This window comes from Micromys minutus, assembly GCF_963924665.1.
Source record: "Micromys minutus genome assembly, chromosome: 1".
NCBI lineage: Eukaryota > Metazoa > Chordata > Mammalia > Rodentia > Muridae > Micromys > Micromys minutus.
The window spans coordinates 158,109,858-158,136,199 of NC_137969.1; the positions used below are offsets into that span (position 1 = coordinate 158,109,858).

Consider the following 26,342-nt stretch of genomic DNA (forward strand, 5'->3'; position numbering starts at 1 on the left):
ATGGTAGCAATGAAAATTAAATGTGCAGAGAAAACTAACACTGCTGGCAGAACAGGCTCAACCTCTGGCAAAAAGAATACACAGGCTCAATTAAATCAATGAACTGTAGAGGCAGGGGAATGCTCACAGAGCATTCAGTATATTCAAGTGCAGGGGCTCTTCTGACAAGAGCAGTTACAGTTAGCATAGGATTAGTACTGTGTAAGCAGACAACTGTCCTTTTGCTTTCCCCATGAGGCAGCTTCTAGAACTTCTCCATGAATGGAGTCTTCCTTAGGCAAGACCACAAGGAAGACAGTCTCCTCAATCCAGCACCACAGTCTTCCTGTTTGTTTGCTGTTCTCTCTTCATTGCCACTCAGGATAACTCTATACCAGTGGGAAGCCTCATCTAAAAGAAGTATCACATTTCTCTCATCCTGACAATGGAAAAAAATGTATTGTTTTACCTTGAAATATGATTCTAAACAGCAGATTCCAAGTCTGTAGTTATGTGTAGAAATATATGTGAGAAACAGGCCCTCTGGAATTGAATCTACTTAGGGTCTAAGTTTAAACAAAAAGTGTGTGTGTGTGTGTGTGTGTGTGTGTATACAGTATAGCACTCCTGTGGAGGCCAGAGGAGTCCTCTCTTTCCAACCTGGGTTCTAGGAGCAGAACTGAAGTTGTTAGGCTTACAGATGCTGAGACATCTCACCGGCCAGGGGCTAGCTTTTATAAATGTACTATCAGCCTGAAACAGCATCCTTGGGAGGAATTCCACACCTGCATCAGTAATCGAGAGAGGCATGATATTTCATAGTTCTCTGGTGTTGCCTGGATAGTATCCTAACCCCAGACACAACAGGGGTTATCATCAGCCCAATGGCCCAGCCAGTTAAGTCGCATTTCCTCAGGCTTCCAATCACAGCTTGGCGCAATGTTCAGGACTGGCTCATATCTTTAAGGACTTTTGGCTATAGGATCATTTCTTTTTATTAACCTTTAGAATTTGAAGTCATTGTGGATTTGGTAATCTTTCTATATGACCACTCCCCTCCACAGCGCATAAATGAAGAGGCAGTTCAGGAGGTTGTTAAACAAATTCTATTCAGTAGCTGGAAAAGTCAATTTCCTGTGGAATGACAGGAATTACATAGAAGCAAGCAATTTTATTTTCCTCAAATGTAGCAATAATTTTAATCTGTACATACATAAAACAAACAGTGCAATTATAAAACCTTGAAGGTGACATGCATACTTTAAGGTGCAGTGGGGATGGGGAGGACATTAGCATCTCCAACTTTCGTTACTGCTGTTCTTTTCTAGGTCCTTAACCAAAAGCGCCGAGTCAGGAAACTTCATCTGGAATGCTGAAATTAAAGGTGAACTTCCTGAAGTCTGCACGTTTATTATCACAAATAAAATGGAAACGATCTCCTAGAGCAGTTTGGTAGAAACTAGAGTAACATGGCTGGGCTTTCAAGCTGGAAATGAATGAGATCAGGGATGCATTTTCTGAAAAACTAAAAAGGATAATGTCTGTAACTGAGGGTCCTATTTCTGTTTCATAGCTGCTACCACATGAGCCCTTCCACCATTTTCAAAATCCTGTAGTTTCTGAGTAGATGCTGTTCAGTGGAGTTGTTTGTACCAGGGGTGGTGAGATGCAGAAGGAAGGACCTGGGGAAATGGCTTCTTCCTTGAAGTCTTGAGTCCATGCTCCTCATCTGCATTGGTTCTTATGGCCTTTTCTCTGCCGTGTGAGCAGAGGTAGCTGGTGCAGGTCAGTGCTGTCGTCCACAGGCCCAGGGATGCCGGGCAAGGTCAGCTCGGGAGGGCTCCCTTGGCCTCTCTGGCCATGCCTTGCTCAGGCTCTCCCGGCCTGGAGCAGAACTGCTAGCACAGAGTCAGTTTGCTGGCTCCTTCCTGGGGCCAGGATGAGACGGGACGTGGCAGAGTAACGAGACAAGGGGGTGACATGGTACCAGTTAAGCCTCAGAGCACAACAGAGAAACACATTTGTACTGATGGAGATTCAAATTCCCAAAGTTATTCTGAGACAAAAAAAGAGGTGTTCTTTGAGCACTGATTTCCCTTCATACAAACGGCCTGTGTACTTTGATCAGCTGAGCCTGGACACTCTGGGGTGGTCTCCTCTAGCTCAGCTAGAATAGCTCTTTCCAGCGGTGCCACTTTGATGAGACCCAAAGTAAATCCATACATGGCTTCACAGTTACTGGGATAATGAAATTACCAGCCACATGTAATTGCAATTCAATCAACATTATATTTCACACACAAATTTAGAAAAACCAAGAAGATGAAAAAAAAAGCATAAAATTAAACAGAACAAAATCAATTTCTACAAGAAATCAAAATATATTTACAGTGAGATTTAAGGAAAAAAAGCTACTCGGATCATAAACTTAATTTTATTTTAAATAACTTTAGCTACCTTGCTGTTAACAGTAAAAGCAGAAAGAACAGGCTGCCTTCCCCGCAGACTTAATCAGAAAACTGTATCTACAATAATTGATAGAACTCAGTTCTTGTCCTTCACCCATCTCATCAAAAATTATTGCATTTTCCCCCAAACTGCATTTTTTTTTTTTTTTTTTTTTTTTGGATTCCTTGGTGAATACACCCATTTCATCCTCTTTCCTGGAGGCATCTTGGTTTAAATCCATCTTTATAAAAAGGAGAAGGGGTACATATGTAGACACAAAATATTCTCTTGATGCCAACAGATACAGAGTTGCTTGAAGAAGCTGATTGTACACACAAGCTGCCTGGGGTCAGGGGAGGAGGCTGTGCTGGGAGGAGCATGACAGCCTTTGGTGGACAGACAGGTGAAGCCCCACAGGCTCTTCTTCCAGGGCAGGGACAGGGCTGAGCCAGTGAGGCGGGGCTTCGTCCTCCCCTCCGAACTTGTTATTTTGGTTTCCCTCCAAAAGCCTTCATCCAGATAAGAAGCCAATGACTGATTATAAAAATAAGAATAATTAACTTTTGGCTCAAGAAATAAGATTGTCCAACTGTTCTGCCTTGTTAATCTTTTCAATATCCAAGGCCTTTACAAAGAAGGAAACAAAAACACCACCTCTCAATCTCCCAACAAAAGTGAACAATTTTCTTTTTTTCTTTTTTTTTTTTTTGCTCCAAATGCTACGACCTGAAGAATGGCTGCAGATTGAGATATCAAAAATCTCAGAAAAATATATAATATATTTGTATAACTCTGCATGTCTATTATTTAAATTTCACATTCCTTTAAAAGTGGTTATTCAGTCAGTAGCTGCTGAAGGAGGCTCTTCTGCTGGGCCTGGGGGGTCTGTGGTCCTGGCGTGGGTTTTTGAGTTCCCAGTGGACCAGGCTGGTTCAGGTAAGGGTCCCCGCCTACCAGATTCACTGTACACTGGACGTCAGCAAACACCTGAACCTGCTGCACCTGCTGGAACACAAATAAAAGATGTGTTTAGACAGAAGGGCCTGCCCCCCCGGCTTATGAGTGGGTACTACGTGAAGTGGAAACTCACTAGAGCTCCTCTAGTCTGTAGTCACCACAGAGAAGAACTCTTCTGTCTTCTTGTCCTACAAAAAGAAAATCGCTGCACTCATTTTGCTCAGGGTTCTGGAAAGTTCACACTTAAAATAAAACCAAAACTGGACTGGTCACGCCTCCTACAGGGTTGCTATCTGGACTCAAAGTCTCTTCCCTATGTTGTCACGGCTGGGGAAAGCCCAGCTTCAGAGTTTGGGGATACAGTGCTGGGTTTTAAAATCACATGCTAATTGGAAAACTAGCTCAAAATCATTCTATGTATGACTTTAATAGGGGAAAGCATTTTTATGTCATTGAGGAATAAGGATTTTAACTGAGTATTAGCAAAATAAAGTCACCACACTCTACACTAGTGCTGGCACCACTGAGGTTCACATCTGGACGGTTAGTGTCGTAAACTGTAACAGTTCCTTCACATACTGATCTAAGATTTACCACACATAGCAGCAGAGAAATTTTGTGTTTGATTTTTTTCCCTCATAGACAATTTACTTAAACACACAAGCTCAAAAAACAATAAACATTATTTGAGAACAGTGTGAATTTTCCTTTATTGCCAGTAGTATATATTATAATAAATGAATGTATTCCTTAAACATGTCTAAATTTACATTAGTTTGGGTATCTCCTTTTGGAAAACAAAACCAGTATTAGTCTTTCCCTACTAGCCTTATTAAAACATTGTCTGATTAAGAGGCCACACTTCTGAATGTTCCAGGTGACAAATAGAAATGCTTTCTAAGAGAGCTCAGAACTAAGACTTTTGGCAAATGTGCTTCATATTTAATAGGTTGTAAAGGATTTTTATATTAGCAATACCTTATTTTGGTCACTTATCACTAATGCATCCAGTTACATTCAAGTTTTCTAAAAATGTTCTATCCTAAATGGAATATAAGCTGTTTCCATTACCCCACTGTTCCTGGTCAGTGTCCTGTCAGGCTAGCCTGTGGCCTCTTAGTCTTACTCCCTTTGTCTGCCCCCTCACCTCCTTCTCTAGGACACAGAAAGCCACAGAGCCCTTCAGTCTGCTGAGTTAGGCTAGCACCCCTGAGCTTTCTCTCACGAGACTATCCCACACCATTTTTGGTTCATTTTCAGCTGCTGTGTCCCACTCACAGTGGGTTCTTGTAGCTACTGTCTCCATTCTTTTTCTTCTAGAAACTCACAGGGCCGCCTTTTCTCAGAGCAGTCTCCTAGCCCACTTCCCGCTTCTTCACTCCATGTTCCTTTCTTCTTTTCTGTCTGGCCTCACACAGCTGAACTTTGCTCCTCCCTTTGTCTTCTTTTCTGTACACCAGTCTGTATGCCACTATCCCTGTGATTTTTATATCTATCGAACTCACTTTCCTGTTTCTGTTTGGCAGACACAGAATGAGGGAGTAAGAAGACACCATGCTGGGCTATAATGAATGAAGACTACCCCACTGGACCTTCATGTGAGCACAGACAGTGATGTCTTCCTGCCTAAATCAACACAGAAAAGTCTATGTTTATTTGTTTCTAAGTATGAAATATTGGAGCAGAACATCATAGGTGATTTTCTTCCCTAAATATTTTAAAACAATCTTGATATAGAAAGGAACCACAAAACAAACTAGAAAGAAAATTCTGCTTCTTTAAAAAGAGTATATAAATATGATAAAGATTAAGTCAGAGTCCATAGTTTTTATGAGGATGTCTGAGAGCACCTAAAGAGACTTAGACTACTTCATGTGCACAGTTAGGTACAGGTGACAGAAGAAGCCTGAGATATGCTGGAGGAGAGAGAGCTCGGCACAGACTCCATGAGTCCTCTGCACACTTTTTAGTTTAATTCAAGCACTGTCTGATGATTCTATAATCTTACAACTTGTTTGTGAGTAATTTGTCATGCTGCCTGGGACATGTCTCTATGAGATTAACTTTTGACATCTAGTAGATAAAATCTGTCTTCTACTTTCCATCACAAAATGCCCATTCTTTATCTCACAGGACTTAGATGAAGTACATTACAGCTCAGTCTCTGGACACAGCCTCCTAACTCACCTTTCCCATTCTGAATCCCCAACATACCTTCCTTCACCTCTTCTAGCCAAGGAGAAAGACAAGCCAGTATGTTAACAGTCATCTCCTTCAGGGATGACTTGTCACCAGGATAGAGCCAAATTCCTTCACTCAGCATTCAAGTCATCTAGAAATGTGACACCATCTACTCTGCCTCTTGTTCCTGTGACTTCCTTCTTCCCTCCCTCCTCCCCTTCTCTCTTCCCCCTCTTCTTCCCTTCCTCTGTCTCTGTCTGTCTTAAGACAGGGTTTTTCTATGTAGTCCTGGCTGTCTTGGAACTCACTCTGTAGACCAGGCTGGCTGTAAACTCACAGATCCACCTGCCTCTACCTTCTGAGTGCTGGGATTAAAGGTGTGTGCTGCCACTGCCTACTGATTTCCATAGTTTCTTATCACAAACTTTTTATTCTCAATGGCTGTGGCTTCCTGTATGACTATAACTATTTCCTGCCTCTGGATCCCAACAACTGTCATCCTTTTCTCCTTCACACGGCCTGAGGGTTGTTGTTAAAGCCTAGCTTAGTTTACCTCCCTTGTAAATGTTCTCTGACCATCTTAGCTTTATTCATTGATTTTTTTTTTTTTTTAAGTACTGGAATGGAACCCAGAGCTTTCTGTGAGGCAGACAAGTGTCCTGCTACTGAGCTGTATGTTATCCCTGTCTCTCCTTTCCGTAAATGCTTGGGTTTTGTTGTACATACATACATACATACATACACACACATATACATGTGTGTATGTATGTGTGTGTGTGTGTGCATTAGTCTACCTTCTGTGGTTACACAACAATTTAGGTGTATTATTCTGTGTGCTGCATCTTTAACAGGTCCCAAGAAGGTGGTGGGAAGATCTCTCTAGCTTTGTGAATAATGCACATAGTTAATGGTCCTCAGGTTCCGTTTCTTCGTCTGTGAAGGAAAGGAGTACTGCAGCCTCCACAGTTACAACAGAAGGTTAAATGAGATAAAGCCCACGGTGGAGAGCATGAGGATGTATGCATGTTTATGTCTGTGTACCCTGATGCCTATGTGAATTAAGAGACTAAAGACTAAATCAGTTGCCAAAGTGAATTAACCCCACCCCCAAATTTAGAAAAGAGACCACCTTGCTATTTGTGCTGTTCAGAAGCACCCTGCTAGGGAGGTACAGTGCGGAGTATGTACTGCTTTATCTCGATGTACTGGAATATTCTGAGAGCTTGGATTACAGCATTTTAGAACACTGGTTTGCAGAGTTTGTGTCACTGATTAGTGGCCACATTTGTGATTGCACTATCTAACCCAGGAACTAAGGTAAATCCTTTGCAAGCTTATCTCATTTAACCTTCTCAACATTCAGCAAGCAAGCATACTGGCAGTTCTGTAGTCATACAAAGCTCAAGAGGGGTCTTTAAAATCCCACAGTGCCAAGGCTGGGAAGGAAAGAGCCAGGGACCACACCCACATCTGACTTCCAGGATTCAGCTCTTAACCATGTCATGTGATGTCCTCCACGTTATCCAGAGTGATTGCATCTGCCAGCTCTGCACTAGGATTTTCTTTCTTACTGACCTGGTTTCCATCTGCTTCTGTTTTGAGAAGGTCAGTGGATGAGAGCTGGCTGCAGTAGAGGCCTGTGTGTCTCAGTGCTGGATCATTCATCTATTAAGGATAAACAAAAGACCAAATTTTCAGCTAGTTGTTTAAGCTGAAAACCAAATTCTTCAATAAGACGGACAGAAAAGTTCTAGGAGGACTGCCAACTTAATAGCCATTCATCACATGGCCATGAGTCAGACAGAAGCTCCTCTGTGGGTGGAGACTATGAGGAACTTCTGGATGCTGGCTGTGTTCTTTTGCTGACCTAGGTGGTTTGTGAGAATCAATGAGTTGTATACTTTTCTGAATATTCTAATAATTGACATGAATAGAGAGCAAATTCTTTTTTCTGTCTCTCTTTCCTTGACTTGTTTTCTCTCTCTCCTCTCACACATGGATACACACTCAAGCTGATTCACCACCTCAGCTGAGAATCAGTAACAAAGAGCTGGAGAGATGGTGAGCTATTCTTGAAGAGGACATGAGTTTGGTTTTTAGCATCCATATCAGGTGGCTCAGCACATCTATAACTCTAGCTCCAGGGAGTCCAATGCCTCTGGCTTCTGCAGGCAACTGCACTTATATGTGGGTGCACATACCTACATGAATGCATGCACCTGAACACATACACATACCCACATGCATACATGTATGAGTACACACATGCACACACATTTAATAAAATAAATCTTAAAAAATAAAAATCAGTAGCAAAGATCATAATTATACCACTGTCTGAATTTACTAAAAACAAAAAACAAAACAAAACAAAACAAAACAAAAAAAACAAAATCAAACCAAAACCCCAACCCTCCCAACCCCCAAACTGTATAGAGTATGAAGCAAAGGCATTTTAAGATACCAGATAAAGGCAATGTAGAGCATTGTATCTCTGAAATCTGGAAAACTATTGGGAATTCACTATTGTAGCAATTTTCTATCTACAGTTGAGTAGGCTCCTTGAGTTTAGAAGCTGTTGAAATTCACAGGGCAGAATATCAAAGAAGAAAAGTTCAAAGAGACAGGTCTGAAAATGTGCAGTGTCCTCTGGTCTGTGGCTCACAATGCAGAGGAAAGAGGTGCCTGAATAAATAACATGGGATAACCCCAAAAACCCACACAGGACTGGGACCAATCTCAACAGCCAGCGTCGAAAAATGCCAGATTCATGAGGTAGCAGGAAATACAGTAGAGCCTTACTACTAAGGCAAAAGTACATATAGAATAAATACTGCTTTATGCCAAATAAAAAGTAAGACCTGAAAGAATCAAACTGCTTCTAGGGAACCGAATTGCTTTCCATAACAAAGATCAGAAATATTTGTAAGAAGATGGATGGTAAATTTCATAGTCTTATGTTTAGCAAAAAACAAACAAACAAACAAACAAACAAACAAACAAAAAAAAAAAACAAAAACCAGTCACATAAAGAACAGATAATTATGAGCTATAATGAAAGAAAACGAATAAACTGAAATCAGTTCCAAGACAGTTCAGGTGACAGGACTTGCCAGGTGAGGATTTAGGACAGTTCAAGAGCTCCTGCTTTGCCATTACCAACTCCTATGAAGGGAGAGGCTTAGCACTCTCAAGAGTCAGTTTCTCAGAGAACTCACTGCCATACCCAAGGAAGTCATTGCTGACAGAGTGTAATGGATGCTGATGCTGACTGTAGGAGAGACTGAAAACTGCCTTGAAGACATCTATGATGGTCTAGCACTTGAACTGTGAAGTTGCTAAAGCCTCACAAGCATCAAGCCCATCTTTGTGCACTGTGTCCAACTGTGAGGAGCACTTCTAGTTGGTGGAGTCCTCCCTTTGTGATGAATACCAAACCATCCTAATTAATGTTAATGGCAATAAGAAACTACCCCTAGTGAGTAAGCTTCTGCAAAATTGATTGAGGGAAACCCTGTAAAATGGTTGCTGTATCTGGATAGTGGTTAAGGCTGTGGCAATGAATCTTAAGCCAAGGTTGTAACTAAAGAATACTTCAAATTCAAGAAATGAAATAATGAAAACCTGACACATTCAAAAGAGAGAGAGAGAGAGAGCTGGCAAAATGACTCAGTTTCTCATGTAACTCATATAACAGGATGACTCAGCAGGTAAAGCACCTTCTGCACAAGCTCAATGACGGTTCCATCTTCAGATCTACATACAAGCAGAAGAAGGGAGCTGACTCAACAATATAAGAAAACAGAGGAAAGATGAAAGGTATGTTAGCATTTTGAAATAGAAAAGATTCATATATAACATCTAGATATTGAAATGTCTGAGATGAAAAACACTGGACAAAATTAACAGATTAGATAATTAAAAAAAAACTAGTGAACCTTAAGCTATGGAAATAGAAAGTGTTTAAAACAAACACACAGGGGCCTCAGATACAGCTCAGGTGATTAAATGCTTCCTAGGGTACATGAAGCCTTGGATTCAATACTCAGCACCATATCACAATACTTGAAAAATCAGGAAGATCAGAAATTCAAGGTCATTCTTGGCTAAGGTCAGCCTGGGCTATAGGGTGTGTGTGTGTGTGTGTGTGTGTGTGAGTGACTGAACTTTGTGCTAAAATCAACTCCCTCCTTCAGTCCCAGGGTATCAGTGAATGATGGGATGTCTTCAAATGGTCTATACTATACCATATGTGTTAACAGGAGGGAAGGGAGAGTTACAGAAGAAAAAGTTTGAAGAATGACTAAAATTTTTCTATAATTTGATGAAAATTATATATTCATGGACTAAGAATCTAAATAAGTCCCAAGAATAGGAAACAAAGAAAAGCATGTCATAATCAATTCCTGAAAGTCCATTACAAAGAGGATAAAATGACAGTGGAAATAAATCCCTCATCAGGATGAGCTGGGAGGCAGCAGCTTTAATGTTCTGAAAGTTAACACTGCTGCACTGGGACTCGGGGAAAATTCTTCCAAAGATAAAGCAGGGACAAAGACTTCTAAAGCCAAAAGACTTGGCAGCAGATTTGCACCAGGATAGACACTGTAGGAAGAAGGGAATTATACCAGATGGGCAAATACAGAAAAACTACTTAAAACTTAAAAACAGTTGACTGTCTGAAGAAGAACAAGCATGTCGCGAGGCAGCTATAACATACTCTGATACAGTAGGAGTGATAACACAGGAGGGTTAAGTGGAAACACACTGCTGTGAGGTTCCTCACTACATACGAGGTGACATAATGCCACTGCAGGATGGCTGTGGAAAGTGAGAGAATATCAGTGATAAAGCAGTTAGATGATGGTGAATAAGCCAACAAAGGAGAGACAATAAAGAAACTTAATTTATATGTACAAAAGCCAAAGAGAGGACAAAGCAAGAACAAATAAGATGGACTATTTAAACCCAACCATACCATGGGGCATGGTGGTATATGTCTTTAAGTTCATCACCTAGGAGGCAGAGGCAAGGCAGATCTCTATGAGTTAAATACTAGGCTGGCCTACATACATAGTGATTTCCAGGCCCAGCAAGACTATATAGTGAGACTCTGTCTCAAAAAAAAAAAGCAAAAAAATCCAATCATACCAATAACCACATTAAATATACATGGACTAACCAATCTAATCATAAGGCAAAGTCTATTGAATTAAACAAAAAGGTAAGATACAGCTACACAAGGAACACCTGTTAGATATATTTTTACCCAATTATAATTTGTTTTAATCTAATAAAGATAGTGAATAACATATCTAATAATAAGGATAAAAATAATTTGATCTTGTGCCTTTATTTTGCTACAAGATACTGATCACAGGATGGACTCTGAAACACCCAGTGAAGTGGGAGGTAGGGGAAGGAGAGCAGGAATTCAAGATCATCCTCCTTCACAAGGCCAGTTGTAGGTTAGCCTGGGCTACATGAAACCTTGTCTCAAAATAAGTAAACAAGACAATACAGATTATTAAGTTACTAGGTTCTGTTTCTTTAGGCTTACTATGTGATTTCTGGGAAATAGGAATTAAAAAAAAAAGGAAATCTATAGAAAAGATAGCCAGTGTTTGTGTGTGTCCCCTATAATATTATTATAATACTATTCTATAATATTCTATAATATTCTGGGGGCATGTCAGAAGAAAATTTGCAAGAAGAGTCAGTTCTCTCCTTTTAACATGTGGGCCCTATAGCTCCCAGGGACTGAATTCAGGTGGTCAGGCCTGGCTAGCAAGCACCTTTACCCATTGAGCCACTTGTCCAGTCCATTCTTATTTTTATTTTTTTATATTTAAGGTGTATGGGTAGTTCACTTATGTGTATGCCTGTGCACCATATACATGCAGAGGCCAGAGAGGGTATTGGGACCCTTGGAATAACTGTAAGCCCCCATGTTGGTGCTGGGAATTAAGCCTGAGTTCTCTGGAAGAGCAGCCAATGCTCTTAACCACTGATCTCCCATTCTAACTTTCAAGACCAGTAATAATCAGATGGTGGGAAGGAATAAAGACTCATGGTTCTTGCTGGTAACTTGGTAGTTGACAGTGTTGTGTTGTGTGTAGCAAGTCTGCCTTACCTGCTCAGAGCACACAGTATTCATCCCTGGCATCTGTAGAGAGCTCATTTGCATCTGGCCCATCATTGGGTTCATGTTCTGCACGTTTGCGTTTCCACCTGCCATGGACACGGTGATGCTCATGTTGTTGTACACTCCTGGCTGTGCGGGTGCAGGCTGGCTCTGGACGGCCTGACTGAACACGCTGTTAACTCAAAAACAATCCAGGTTACATGCACTGTTCATGAACACGGAGTTAATGAGACTAGATTTTGTGTTTATCAGACAGAATTCCAAATAAAATATTTTACATTTTAAATACATGTAAGGCTGTATCTTATATATTAGAGCTGATCATAATTCAGGTACGCTCTGGAGTCTGCCTGATGGGCTTAATAATGAAATGGTTCACGTCAAGTCCCACCCTCAGTGGTGACCACAGAAAAATTTCACGTCTTTTCTTGGAAGCAACTTATAAAGGTACTGACTTCTATACTTATTCGTGGGCAGGCTTTGGATTGTTACTATTCCAAAGATCTCAAATGTAAAATAAGTTTATTTTAGTAGTTCAAATAATTTGGAATAAATTCCAAGTAAATTCAAATCGGAACTTTGTATTCAAACCCTGAAAATCCTCAATGACAAAAATGTATACTTCTAAAAGAAAATATAGTTTGTCTTTTGTAAAATCTAAAAATACCAAATATTTTGATTGTTACTCAGTCGTTATTTCTGATTCCAAAAACAACTTTGCCAGTTGTTACTTATTTATTTCTTGTTAGCTCTCAAGTGCTAAGTAGGACTTCCTGACATCTATAGCTTCAGTCCATTAAGGTAATCATACTGAAATAAGCATGCCAAGAAAAAGTCTATTCATCATGGCTGAAGAAAAGTAGCAATTTCCTCCCCAAGTTAATTATAAAACACTGAAAATTATATGCCTCAGAAACAGTCAATAGTGCATCTATGAACCTTTTAAGTCTGCACAGGGTGTACGCTTGTTCGGCAGTGTTCCCACAACTAAAGGCACTAAATATGTCTATTAACCTACGTTCACTTTCCAATAAGAACATTTCACCTTAGATAGCATTCATTTGTCAATTGGTACCCAAGTCATCCCTGTGGGGAGCAAAGCTCCGTAAGTTAACACATATGGAAATTCTAAGAGCTGCAGTGATGTCAGACTGAAGAAAGCTTAGTTAGAGCTAAATTTTCTTTCAGGTTTACATTTGGAACAATATATTAGCTTGTGTTCCTTCAGACTGTTCTTAATTATACTTCACTTTCTTCCATCAGAAGAAGATAGACCCCTCTGTGGCCCTAATCACTGCTGTAGGTCAGCTAGGCTCTCTGGCACCTTAGGTCCAGTTCTCATGTACCCTGCATTGCTGCCCACCTCATGGGAATGTCACTGTTATTTTAAGTAGTGCTACTTATTTTTTAACCCATACAACATAGAGAAAAAAAGAGAAAGATGAAGACACTTGTCCAGAGTGGTTCCCATTGGTGCTACCGATTAGTAACAACCAAAGAGGTCCTTGTTTAAGTAGGTCTGAGAAACAAAAGGGTGTGGCTTTTACAGTGGTTCTCCTTAGACTCTCTCTAAGAGCTCCACACAGATGAGTGTGACCTAGACACAGCCCAGTTCTAGGACACGTAGATTCGTTGTAACTATTAGACTTCTGACATCTGCCTGGAGAGTGCGGCCATTACTCTGGCTACGGCTGAGACAGGAAGCTACTGTGATGGATGCTACAGGACAGACGTGTTGATATTTTGCTTTGTCCTGTGTTAGATGCAGTGGGTGAGTGGGGGGCAATGGCGTGATTTGTTGGTTTGTTTGATACAAGACATTAAAAACAGAACAACTAGAAGAAAGTAGTTGTCATGTACTAAGATGGAGAAAGGTAGAAGAAGATCAGGTTTTATAGGAAGAGCATCAGGTTTGTGATGGCTTTAGACTTCTGAGTCTGAAATGTCAGGTAAGCAGTTGGATATACAGTATAATATTCAGGGAGATGTGCAGCCTAGAGACTAAACTTTACAAGAAAGAATACGCATACAAACACTTGCTACAGTAAGTCTAGGAGAGAGATGGGGTGAGTGAGGACATGAATGTGTTGATAGGTGTATGTGAAGCCTGGGTCAGCTGGGTGTACTCTTCAGACTATCATCTACTCTCTTTGGAGTGAGCAGGATCTCTTAGTGGCCCGAAGCTCACCATTTTGACCAGTGTGGCTTGTGGAGAGCTCAGGAACTCAGTTTTGAGTTATCAGCTGGTGCCAACAGTACTGGCATTTAATGTGGTTTCTGGAGTTCAGACGTAGGCAGGCACTGCAGTGGCCATCCTTCTAGCCTCAACAGTGTGTTTTTTTATCAGAGCATCATGCAGCTCATGTTGGTCTTGTACTCACTAGGTAATGGAAGGCAATCCTTAACTCCTGACTCTCTTGTCTCTACTTCTCAAGTGCTGAGATCAGAGGTTTGCCACAATGCTTGCCTTAAGATTAGATGTTATAGCCAAGAGTCTTACCTCCCAGCAAATGATGATCTCCAGCAAAAGAGACAAAATAGGAGGAAAGCCAACAACAGCCAGAGAGCAGGAAAGAAAGGTGTTCCAAAATCCAAAAGAAGAAAGAACTTAAAAAACAAAGGTAAATATGTCAAAGGCTGCTGACAAGAATTGCACCTGGCATCACAGAAGACACTAACCACCATGATGGGAACATGTTTTTGGTGGCGAAGATGAGCCTGACTGGCTCGACAGGGTGTGGGCGGAGGTGAACAGATCAGTCTGTTGGGGAATTAAAGTGCAGGTGGAACAGAGACAAGTTAGTGAAACCTGTCAGCATGGCTCCCCACTTGTTCCCCTTCCTTTCTTCCCTCTCTTTCCTTTTTTCTTTACTTCCTCCCCATTCCCTGTCCTTTTCTCTGTTTCTAACTCTACCTCATGGCTTGTATATGCTAAGTAAGAACTCCACTGCTGACTTATACTGCTAGTCACTCATATTTACATTAAATATGTAGGTGCCTCCAGTATGGAACATCCATCCCATGTTTCACTGGGGAGTTGCCATGTCTAAGAAGCAGAAAGAGCTGGAAAAGGAGGCTTCGTGCCTACAGGGTGTAATTAGAATGATGGACCATGCAGTCTCAAGTGAGTCTAAGAGGTTGGGATTAGAACTCACTAGGAGGCTAAATGCTTCTTACATGTTTCAGAGATGGATCCACTCCCAGCCTACTTACACACAGTCTTTACTGAGAGCTACACAGTTCTCTCACAAAAGATTTCCTCTCTCACCTTTCAGTGAACTTTAAGAGAATATGGTTTTATGTTTTCAACTTTAACTGCCTTACTTATTATATTGTCAGACTAAAAGGCTTCCCTGTCATCAGAACCAAGACACAACCAAATTAAAATCTTTATAAAATCAAGTGATGTGTGAAAAGTTCAGCATTCAGAATTAAAAAAAAAAAAAAAAACCTCAGCGAGGTAATTTTATAAGCTAAATGGGTAAGATGAGGCCACTAAGACTCCAGACATTCGAGATCAGGTGAAGGAGATGACTCAAGAAACCTCAGGATTGTTGGGCATCGTCTGAGAGCTTTCACACATTTTGAGTGGAGTGAGGCTATGTGCCTCTCTGCTCAAATGAACTCGAGCATTTTACTAGTGTGGCTTTAAGAAAGAATCTACTCTATTTTCAATAAAAAGATTTTCTTATATTTATCATAGTTTATGGAGAATTTATTTTAATCAATGGATATCAAATCTGGTCTTTTTCTGTACCTACTGAGATAATAACACATTTTCTATATCTGTCTTAGAAAAGTTGAGGGACTCATTCCCTCAGGTGTGTAAGGACTGGAGTAATAAGGGCAGAGCCATTAGACCCTTACACTGTAAATACACAAATTTGCCTAACTGATGAATTGATACTTCATGCATTAACAATCCTATTTTCCTTTGGTGAAAACAAAATTCAGTTCCTTCTATCACACAAGTGGCAGTAACCAATCCATCTGGATTGTGAACACACAGTGTCCTTAAGGAAGCATGGCTGCTCTTATGAGCTGCAGAGTGCCGGGGATTCTCAAACAGAAAAACTATCCCCTTACTTGTTGTTTCCCATTGTTCCTTGCTGCCAGGCCTTCATGTCTGGTGACTGGTACCCAGAAGTGGGTGGTGTTTGTTGGAGCAGAGAGCTTTGAGGAGGAGGGATTGGCATCGGCACCATGGAACTCCCAGGGCTTAGAGATGGAGCAAAGTTGGCCTCACCTTGGGGAACCAGTCCTGAAAATTGACACATATTAATTGATGTAAATATATCATAAATGTATCAACATCATAAAAAAATAATAGAAGCACCTGTTATAATTCATTCAGAAATGCCTTCTTTAACAGAGCAAAAATTGAGGAAAAGTGATCTCTTACAACACTGCAGGAAATCTTAGTACAAGTAGATAAACAAGCAGAAAAGTTTGGAAGGGCTTTTAGTTGCTGAGATATTCACTTGTACAGTAGGACTATATTTGATATTTTTCTGATCTATTTTGCTAATAAGAATTTTCAAGTGCAAAAAGCAATGAACGTACATAGTAGATTTCTTATCTGATAAACAATAACTGGAGAAAGGAAAATAACTAGGTAAGAAAAACCCTATGTGAAATGCAAATTCATCAGAACATTGTTAGCCATTCCTTCCCAGGTTTCTCTGTGTGCTGTCTTCCTTTTCCCTCTTTAAAGAAAACTTAATTTACAGACATGAAAGCCACCCAGTGCCCATAGTGAATGCACAGAGCTGCGCAACCATTACCACATGCAGCTTAGGTATTTGAATCCCAGCTGATTCTTCCATGTCTGTTCCTAATGGACAATCCCTGTCTGTTTTCATGCACACTCAGATCTGCATGTGTCACCATATAAACTGTTCTCTGTTTATGAGACAGGGTCTGAAGGCTTCCAGGCTGGCCTTGAACTTGTTACAGAGTCAAGGATTACCTTGAATTTCTGACCTTGTTTCTACCTCCTGAATTTCTGAGATTATAAGTGTTGTGGATACCACCATGTGAAGCTGGGGTTAAACCCAGGGCCTATGCATGCTAGGGAAACATTCTTCCATTTCTTCCAAGGCCGCAGCTTCATGTACCATCGCAATATCATATTTGGTCTTTTGTGTCTGGCTTCTTTCACTTAGCAGGGCACCTTTGAGATTTAACCATTTTGAAGCATTTGTCAGTTCAGAGTTCATTCCTTTTTAAGTTTAGAAACATGCTTATTAATAGACATCAATATAACTATGTTAAGAAGTAATTGGTATAAAAACAGGATTTTATTTATAGACATTTTATTCTTTTCTAGTAATATCTACATCTCACTGTATGTACATATAATCTTTGAAATTAGGTAGTTGTCTAATTTTATCTTTCCTATACAAAACTGTTTTGGTTACTTTGGATTCTTTAAGTTTACATATACATTAGAATATATAAATTAGGGTAAGTTGTCAAGTTTGCTAGAAAAATGTTAAAATTTTGGATTGAATGGATTATATAATCGACTTCAAATGGATTATCAGGATTTTTTCACCCTGCTTATAAAAACTAAGCATTTTATATATTATTTTTATGTTAGTGGATGTCTGTGTACCACATGCATGAAGTATCTATGGAGCCCAGAAAAGGGTGCTAAATCTCCAGAGGCTAGAGATACAGATAGTCATGGATGCTGGGAACCAAACCAAATGCTCTTAATTGCTGAGCCATCTCTCCAGCCCTCATCACAATTAGATTATGGAGGCAAGTCCTATCTATGTAGTCTTGGCTGTCCTGGAACTCACCTTGTAACCAAGGCAGCCTCAAACTCACAGAGATCAGCTGCCTCTGCTAACCAAGCACTGGAATTAGAGGCAGCACCATGGCTGCCACTTCTCTGCTCTCCTGGTTATTCTAGTTCCCACTGTTATTCTCGTCTTACGAAACTTTAACCAGCACTTCCCACCGCCCACTGTATCTTTTAACCTATGCTCTTCATCGTACGCTTGATTTCTATTTTACTGATCTTATGTATACTTCTATTTAACACTCTCAAATTTCCTTCTAACTTCCTGAACACAGAGAACACATTCACAGTTTCTAATTCTAACATCTGTACAGTCTTTATTAGTGTGTGTGTGAATTATAGAAATAATAGGCCTTACTGTGACATCTTATGTATGTATGCAATATACTTGGATTTATTCCTCTCTTGTCCACTCTCTCCTGGTCCCCTTCATCTTCTCAAATAATCTGGGTTGAGGTTTGATTGTTACAGGCTACATTTTCCTGCCTCTTTGCCTGCCTGGTGGTTTTAAAAGTCAAACTTCGGATTTTCTGAATTTTACCTTTTTAAGAGCTGAAAAAAAAATACAAATACTTCTTAAGTGTTTCTGAGCTTACTATCTGGATTGTGATTAGGTTATATGGAAACCTTAGCTCTTTAGGGGTCTTGTACCTAGAGAAATCAAGAACAAGATTTGAGTTGAGACTTATTTTACCCCCCAACTCCAAGGTAAAACAATATTTTACTTGACACCCAGGAGTTATGAGGTATTCCAGGCTGGTTAGAAGGGAAAATGACCCCATGTGAACTCTGAACACTGTTTCTTCTAATTTTCAGGCTTGCTGCTCAGGCCCTGCTTGGGTGCACATGGGCACGCATGCGTGGAGGCCGATAACGGCAGCGGGACCCTCTGCATGGAGTCCTGGCTTTCTCTGGGCAGCTGTCTCCGTACCGTGCCCTCCGCACCAGCTGTCCTGACTCTCCCACACTCTTGCTGGACACTGAGCTGCAGTAAACTCTGCCAGTCCCTAGGTCTCTGTTTCCTGATTTGACACAGTTTCTCTCCAACAAGAAGAATAAATATGGCTGCTGTCACTCTTTTAGGCTAAAGCCCTTAAAAATGTGTTTCTTTTCTTTTTTGTTATGCTAGTGCTTCCTTTACACTTGCTTCCCTAAGAAATTATATCTTAATGCTGAAGGCTTTTCAAGACAGGTGAAGTTATAAAAGTCTAGAAGCAGCTGATAGTTTAGTATAATTCTTTCAAGCATTCTTCAGAAAGTTGTGCATATTCTTTAAAAAGATTTATTTTTATTGTATGTATATGTGAGTATCTACAAGTATGTATCTGCACCATGTGCATACCTTGTACCTGCAGAGGGTAGAAGGAAAATGTCAGATCTCCTGGAACTGGAGTAACAGACAGTTGTGGTTTATCTTGTGCACCTGGCCCTGTAAAGGATTCCTAGTTCCTGGCCAACTGGTCCTTTAAGGATTCTTAGCTGTTAGAACTGCTTGACCCTAAGACCTTCAGAGTTAGTTGCCTCTTAGATTTTTGGGGACAGGATAGGTTGTAAAAATGCCAGCCGAAGCAGAGAAAGTGGATTGGGCTAGCAGAGTGAGAAGAGAGGCAGCGGGTGCAGAAGGCATTGTTAGGGACAACAGGGAGAAGCTGAGCTGAGCAGAGGCTAGAACAGTTGTTTAGAGCTGCTAGTACTGGGAAAACTGGGAGAGAAGACTGTTATGCAGACTGTTGGGAAATTGAGGGAGGAACTGTTGGGAGAAACATTTGGAGGGGTTGGGCTGGAAACTGGGAGGAAGGCTGGCCAGGAGTTAAAAGACCTGGTTACTGTTCTAAAATAGCTAGCTACTTTAGAGCTGTGAGCTGTCATGTGGGTGCTGGGAGCTGAACCTAGTGCCTCTCACAGTAGTGAACACTCAACTCCCTCATATGTAGTGCTGACCTCTGCTTTCCCTTGCTGTAATTCTGGGAGTCCACTGATGTGTCCTTGTCTTTACACACAGGTGCAGATGCCCTACAGATACCCTGCTGTGCTGACTCACTCTTACTGACCTCCTTACCTTCCTATGTGGTTAATCTGCTCAGAGATGTACCTTACTTGCTCTTTTTATTTTCTCCACAGGCTACAATTAAAAAAAAAAAAACCTTAAATTTTCTGTGAAAGCTATAATTTGTATATTTTCTAAACTTTCACTTAAAGCTTAACTATTTTTTAAAAATATGGTATAAATAAAGCAATGTTGTGTGAATCTTCTATATGTAGCCCAATCTCTGGTAAATAACTTAGGTTGTATGGATAAATCTTTCCTTCATTTATGATTTTCAAGGGCATACTTTTGTTTTTACATCATGTTCATGTTTATGTGGATGATTTTTCATAATTCTACATTTAAATTTTTCTTTGCTCACAGTCTCAAAATAATTCTTTGTGTTTGATGTACTGTTAACTTTATATGTGATAAAGTAATTTCTTCGAGAAAAAAGGTGGATCCCAAAGGATAAAAGGTTACAAAATACTCTGGATAATATTTTATAGAGTTAAAATGAGCAAATAAGAGAATCTGAGCATATTGTAATAGTTTTTTGCTTCTTAATTTTGTTTTTTGAGATAGGGTCTCAAGTGTCTCAGACTGACTTTTTAAGAGCTATATGGTTTAGAATGACACTGCTTCCACCTCCCAAGTGCTAGGACTATGGATATGCCTGGTTTACATAACACCAGGTTCTCTATTACCAACTGCTGACTTCTCAGCCCCTATTACCATGCTTTCTGAAGGTTCTACCTGCTCTATACAATGTGTATTTCTGAATGGTTGCCTTTGTTTTTGTTATTTTAATGTTGACCTTTTATTTTATCACCTACAATATTTTAAACAATTTAAGTTTATGAGAATTTGCCTGCATGTATGTATATATACTATGTGTGTTCCTGGTGCCAGTGGGGTCCCGAAGAGGACCCTGGATCCCCTGGAACTGGAGTTACAACATGTGGTGCTGGGAACCAAACCTGGGTCCTCCAGAAGAGCAGCCAGTGCTCTTGACCACTGAGCCATCTGTCTAGGTCCCTATCCCCAGTTTTAAAATAATTTCAAAGAGAATTTTTAAATTAGTTTTCAAGTTCCAAGGGAAACTGAATGGAAGGTTCAGAACCCCGTCATTCTCTGCAATTTCCTATGCACAGCTTTCTAGTCCTCAGCTTCTCCCCTACTAGCATGGGACATTGCTTACACTAACCTACCCTGACATAGCTATTATACAGAGTCCAATAGAAAGAAGAAGCTGGCCATAGAGAATCTGAAGGAGAGCTGTAACTCTGGTCTCAGTGTGTCAAATTTACTGGCAACAGAAACAGAAGCATAAAACTGACACAGTTGAAAAGCCATTGCACCTGTGATTCCTTAAGTTCCAATAAACTAACTTCCCTCTTCTTCCCTCCCAACACTTCCTCCTCCCTCACTCTCTTGCCCTCCTGCTATCCTCACACTGCTCTGTCATCCCTCACTCCCATCTTTTCCTGAACTTGGATTTCCACCAACCTCAAACCTGGTTTCAAAGCCCTGGACTGCTGTCATGCTGGGGTCCTTTTACAATCTAGAGAATAGAAATGAACAGCTTGCATCTTGAAACATTGTTATTCGATGAAAAGTAACACTTTTACAAGGTTCTTTTGAAGCAGCTCCCAGGAGAATTGAGAACTACTATTTCATTTCAATTTGCAAACTGATAAAGCTGCTCCCCTCCCAGCATCCACCTCCTGGGGTTTGCTTGCATTATGAATGGTGACTTTACAAAAAACCCTACTTTTTATAAAAGTATTATATTATTATTATTTTGGTTAAACACAAAAACTGGTTTGGAAGAAAGGAAATGTAGATCCTGATAGAGATTGGATGCTGGGCACATGCTGCTTGCATGTGTCCACCAGCTGCCTTCTCATGAGATTTGTTTTTAAGCAGCTTTAAAATTCATGTTTAGCTCATTTACATAATCAAGGGGTTTCTTTTTTAAAGAATTGGTCATTAAATTTGCATAGATTTTTTAAAAAATGATAGATTAATCTATTATCACCACTGCTTTTAGACTCTCAAAGTGATAAAAAATAAAAGGGATTGTGGTCTAGGATAGAGTGAAAAATAGCAAAAAACAAAAGATTAAAAACCAAGTTTCTATAAATCAAAATATTCACTGTGCAGGAAGTCATACCTTATTTAGCTATCAGTGGTATCATCAATAAAAAGTCTGAAATACTTTGTAAATATTGATTATCCTTATATAAACTATCAAACCACCATCATCCAATGACTTTGAGTCAATGTACTAAAACCTGCTACCAGAGAAGGACTTTTGAGTAGATTTCACAGGAAGAGAAAAATAAGTGAATTTGCTGTGTACATAAAATGTTAAGTTGTCAGGTCAGAAATCTTTACAAATCCCCTAATTTAATAATCTCAGCCACCAAGCTGAGAAAAGTCTTAAAGCTCACAAACATTCAGTGGTGATTGAGGCTGGAGCCTGGCCTTGACTTTACCACTTACAGCCTTCTTCTTCAGCAATGCCTCAAAGCCAGGCAACAGAAGCACATGAAGAGCAGGTGGCACCTAGAGGTTCATCAGAAAAGCAGCAAGCACACCACTTACCCGATCCTGGATACTGGAAGACATTCTGCTGCATCTGAGGACTGATGCCAGTGCCAAACTGTCCTCCCATGTTCCCTGCCATGCCTCTGTTTACCATGCTGCTGCGGGTAGCCAAGGATGCCTCAGGATTTGCTGCCAGTTGAGAAAAAGGGCTGGTAGAAGCAGGTGGGGTTCCTGGATTTGTACCATAGTTTGGTGGGTAGGGGAACTGCTGTGGAGCACCCTGAGGAAGACGGGGGTTCCCCATTTGAACTGGGAGTCCAGATGAAGGAGGGATGTTGTTCCCAAAACTTTGGTGCCTCATGAGCATGGCTCTTTGCTGCTGTATAATTTGCCTCTGTCGATGTTGCTGACTGTATAACTCCCGCTGGCGCTGTGCCAACATCTGGGCATTCAGGGGTGGCTACAATGAAGGAAAAATATCTTACTTATTAAAATTATTATAACCATTTACCTATTCTGAAATACTTATAGGATAAAGCCTAGTAGTTTGGAACAAAATAAAATGTAGCAAACCATTATATTACAAACAAAACTAAAACTGAAGATACCATAAGTAAAATCATAGGTGGAAAAATATGTTTTAATAGATTTCATATGTCTAGCACATACATGCAGGAGCCTGCTGTGGTCAGAAGAGGCACCAAGTCTCCTGGTACTGAGGTTACAGTTGGTTGTGTGTGTTGGGAAACAAACCTGGATCCTCTGCAAGAGCAGCCAGTGCTTTAAACTGAACTGCTGAACCATCTCTACAGCCCCATTTTATAAGCCACAAAGTATCTAAGAATGCTTAGATAATACCTATTAGCTGTTTCAACTCCAATGTAAAAAAAAAATCAATGCCAAGAACTACATAAAAAACTTAAAAGTTAAATAGTTTTGTGATACTGGATGAGAAAAATCACTGAGAAACATTAAAACTTCAGGGAAGCTGGAGAAGCTGTGCTTGCTGGGTCCCTAACGTAGTTACACCTCCATCTCTAATTCATGTCCCTGTTTCTCTGCTGTCTCCACTGCTGCACTCTGTAAATGAATAGAGTATGATGGAAAGGGATTTCACTATTATTTTATGTATTTCTCAAAATTATCTATAGTAAACAGGTATTATCTTTATGCTTAGGAAAACTTATAAAGGCCACTAAAAGGGGGAAAAGTACAAATTGGGAGATTCAGTGTCTAAAAAGTTATCATTTAAAAAGAAAACAATCAACTAGAAATAAGATCATCAACAGAAGTAAGTGGTAACAGCTATTTTATATTATTACACAGCATAATAATACTCTAGGCATTATGGTGAGATTAGGCTGAAGCCGCTTCTCAGTTGTCACTTGAAAAGCAACATGGCATATTAATATGGCCTTCTTCAGAAGGCGTCACTCCAGAATGAGCATCTGCCTGAAGCATATACACAGTTCCCTTAAAACAAAGTCTGCCAATCACATGTTGTCCACTGTGGAAAAAAGCTGAAATATGGTTCTCTGACAGAAATCATGTGACTTGCTGGAGTCTGATTTCTTTATAACCTAGTTACTCATATATGGAATTCAACACTGAAGTTTATAACTTACAAGATCAAGAAACTCAAATATGAACTCATGAAGATACTCATATCTGGTTTTGTTTTTTTTTTTTTTTGAGACAGGTTTTTTGTTTTCTTATGGATATTTTCTGTATTAACATTTCAAATGTTATCCTCTTCCCCCTCTCCTTGCTTCCATAAAGATGCTCCCACTCCCAACCACCCATTCCCACCTCAGTGCCTTGTCATTCCCCAACACTGGGAAAATGAACTTTCACTGGACCAAAGACCTCTCCTTCCACTGATACCAGGCAATGCCATCCTCTGCTACATGTGCAATTGGAGCCATGGGTTTCTCCACAAAAATTCATTTGTTGGTGTTTTAGTTTCTGGGAGTTCTGGGGAGGTTGGTTGGTTGATATTGTTGCTCTTCCCATGGGGTTGCAAACCTTTTCAGCTCCTTCAGTCCTTTCTTTAGCTCTACAATTGGGTCCCAGTGTTCAGTCCGATGGTTAGCTGCAAGGATCCTCATCTGTATCAATATGGCTCTGGCAGAGACTCTGAGGAGGCATCCATATCAGGTTCCTACCAGTAAGCACCTCTTGGCATCATCAATAGTGACTGGGTTTGGTTGGCTGCATATGGGATGGATCCCCAGATAAGGCAGTCTCTGGATGATCTTTTCTTCAGTCCCCCCTCCTCTATTTGTCCCTGTATCTCCCCTCCCCACCCGCCAACCCCCATCCATGAGCATTTTGTTCTCCCTTCTAAGACTGAAACATCCACATTTTGGTCTTCCTTCTTTTTGAGCTTTATAAGGTCTGTGAATTGTTTGTTATTCCAAGTTTTTTGAGCTAGCATCCGCTTATCGGTGAGTACATACCATGTGTGTTCTTTTGTGACTGGGTTACCTCACTCAGGATGGTATTTTCTAGTTCCATCCATTTGCCTAAGAATTTCATGAAGACACTGCTTTTAATAGCTGAGTAGTACTCCATTGTGTAAATGTACCACTTTTTTTTTTTTTTTTTTTTTTTTTTTTTGATCCATTCCTCTGTTGAAGAACATCTGGGTTCTTTCCAGTTTCTGGCTATTATAAATAAAGCTCCTATGAATATGGTGGAACATGTGTCCTTGTTGGATGTTGGAGCATCTTTTGGGTATATGCCCAAGAGTGGTATAGCTGGGTCCTCAGGTAGTACTATGTCCAATTTTCTGAGGAACCACCAGACTGATTTCCAGAGTGGTTGTACCAGCTTGCAACCCCACCAGCAGTGGAGGAGTGTTCTTCTTTCTCTGAATCCTCGACAGCATCGGCTGCCACCTGAGTTTTTTATCCTAGCCATTCTGACTGGTGTGAGGTGGAATCTCAGGGTTGTTTTGATTTGCATTTCCCTGATGACTAGGGATGTTGAGCATTTCTTTAGGTGCTTCTCAGCCATTCAGTATTCTCAAGACAAGGTTTTTCTCTATAGTCCTGGGTATCCTGAAACTCACTCTGTAGACCGGGCTTGGCCTCAAACTCACAGGGATCTGTCTTCCTCTGCTTCCTGAGTCTGGGATTAAAGGTGTGCACTACCACTACTCAGATCTGTATTTTAGAAGTGGCCTCATAAAACATTATCCCTTTGATTGGTGGTAGCTTCCTGTATTTGCCCCAAGTTTATTAAGGTCCAATTCATGAAGAGATCTTCAAGATTTATTTTGACTGTTTTATTACACACACACACACACACACACACACACACACACACACACACACACACACACACACATTTATTTCTATATCTATATACACATACATACATAGGTATTCTGCCTTCATGTATGTCTGTGTACTATGTGCAAGTAGTGCCCATGAAGGCCAGAAAAAGGTGTCAGATTCCCCTGATACTATAGTTATAGCCAGTCGTGAGCTACCATGTGGGTGTTAGGAATTGAACCTGGGTCCCTAGAAGAGCAGCCAGTGCTCTTAACCACAAAGCCATCTCAACAGCCCCTATTGTTTTGTTCTTTTAAAAAGACCTATTTATTTACATATTTGATGTATATGCGTATGCTTTGGCTACATGTACACCTGCACACCATGAGAAAACATAGGATCCTGTTACAGATAAGACAGTCATGAGGCATCATGGAAATACTGGGTATTAAACTCAGGACCTCTGGAAGAGCATCCAGAACTCTCAACCACTGAACCATCTCTCCAGCTCCTCATTTTTACAATTCTTATCTCTTAAATATTTATATCAACTTGACTTAAGTTGTTGAAGCAAAAATATTAAAATATATATGGAAGTGAACGCTAGAATCCATTCAGAAGGCATCCAGGTTTATTTGTTTTTTTGTTTTGGAAAGAGAGAGAGAGAGAGAGAGAGAGAGAGAGAGAGAGAGAGAGAGAGAGAGAGAGAGAGAGAGAAAGAGAGAAAGTGAGTGCATGTGTGTTGAAACTTGGGGTCTTTCTGCTTCCTAAATGCTGGGATTGCCACACCTGAATCCATCCAATAATATTTACTGTATTATTGCACATGTGTGTGCATGCATTCATGCCATACTGCATATGTAGCTGTCAGAATACAACTTTATGGAGTTAGTTCTTTTCTTCAGAGAACTCAGGCTGCCAGGCTATGAGGCAACACCACCCCAGTGCCCTCTCCCTGGCCTTCAT

At 40.4% G+C, this 26,342-nt stretch overlaps 1 protein-coding gene across 5 annotated transcripts in view; it reads right to left on the minus strand.

The window, feature by feature from the left end:
- Window positions 1–1,091: 1,091 nt before the first annotated feature.
- The window catches only part of NCOA1 (nuclear receptor coactivator 1), a 222,221-nt gene continuing 196,970 nt past the window's right edge, over window positions 1,092–26,342 (minus strand). For 2 of the 5 annotated variants that reach the window (XM_080914200.1, XM_080914201.1), the window contains exons 18-22: window positions 22,156–22,558; window positions 15,797–15,971; window positions 11,699–11,882; window positions 7,141–7,230; window positions 1,092–3,432 (exon numbers count right to left, since the gene is read on the minus strand). In XM_080914200.1, the coding sequence (XP_080770326.1) occupies window positions 3,262–3,432; window positions 7,141–7,230; window positions 11,699–11,882; window positions 15,797–15,971; window positions 22,156–22,558 (1,023 nt within the window). In that variant the 3' untranslated portion in view covers window positions 1,092–3,261. Of the gene's footprint in view, window positions 3,433–3,517; window positions 3,573–7,140; window positions 7,231–11,698; window positions 11,883–15,796; window positions 15,972–22,155; window positions 22,559–26,342 lie in introns of all 5 variants that reach the window. The other 3 variants (XM_080914203.1, XM_080914204.1, XM_080914202.1) reach the window with 3 other exon arrangements.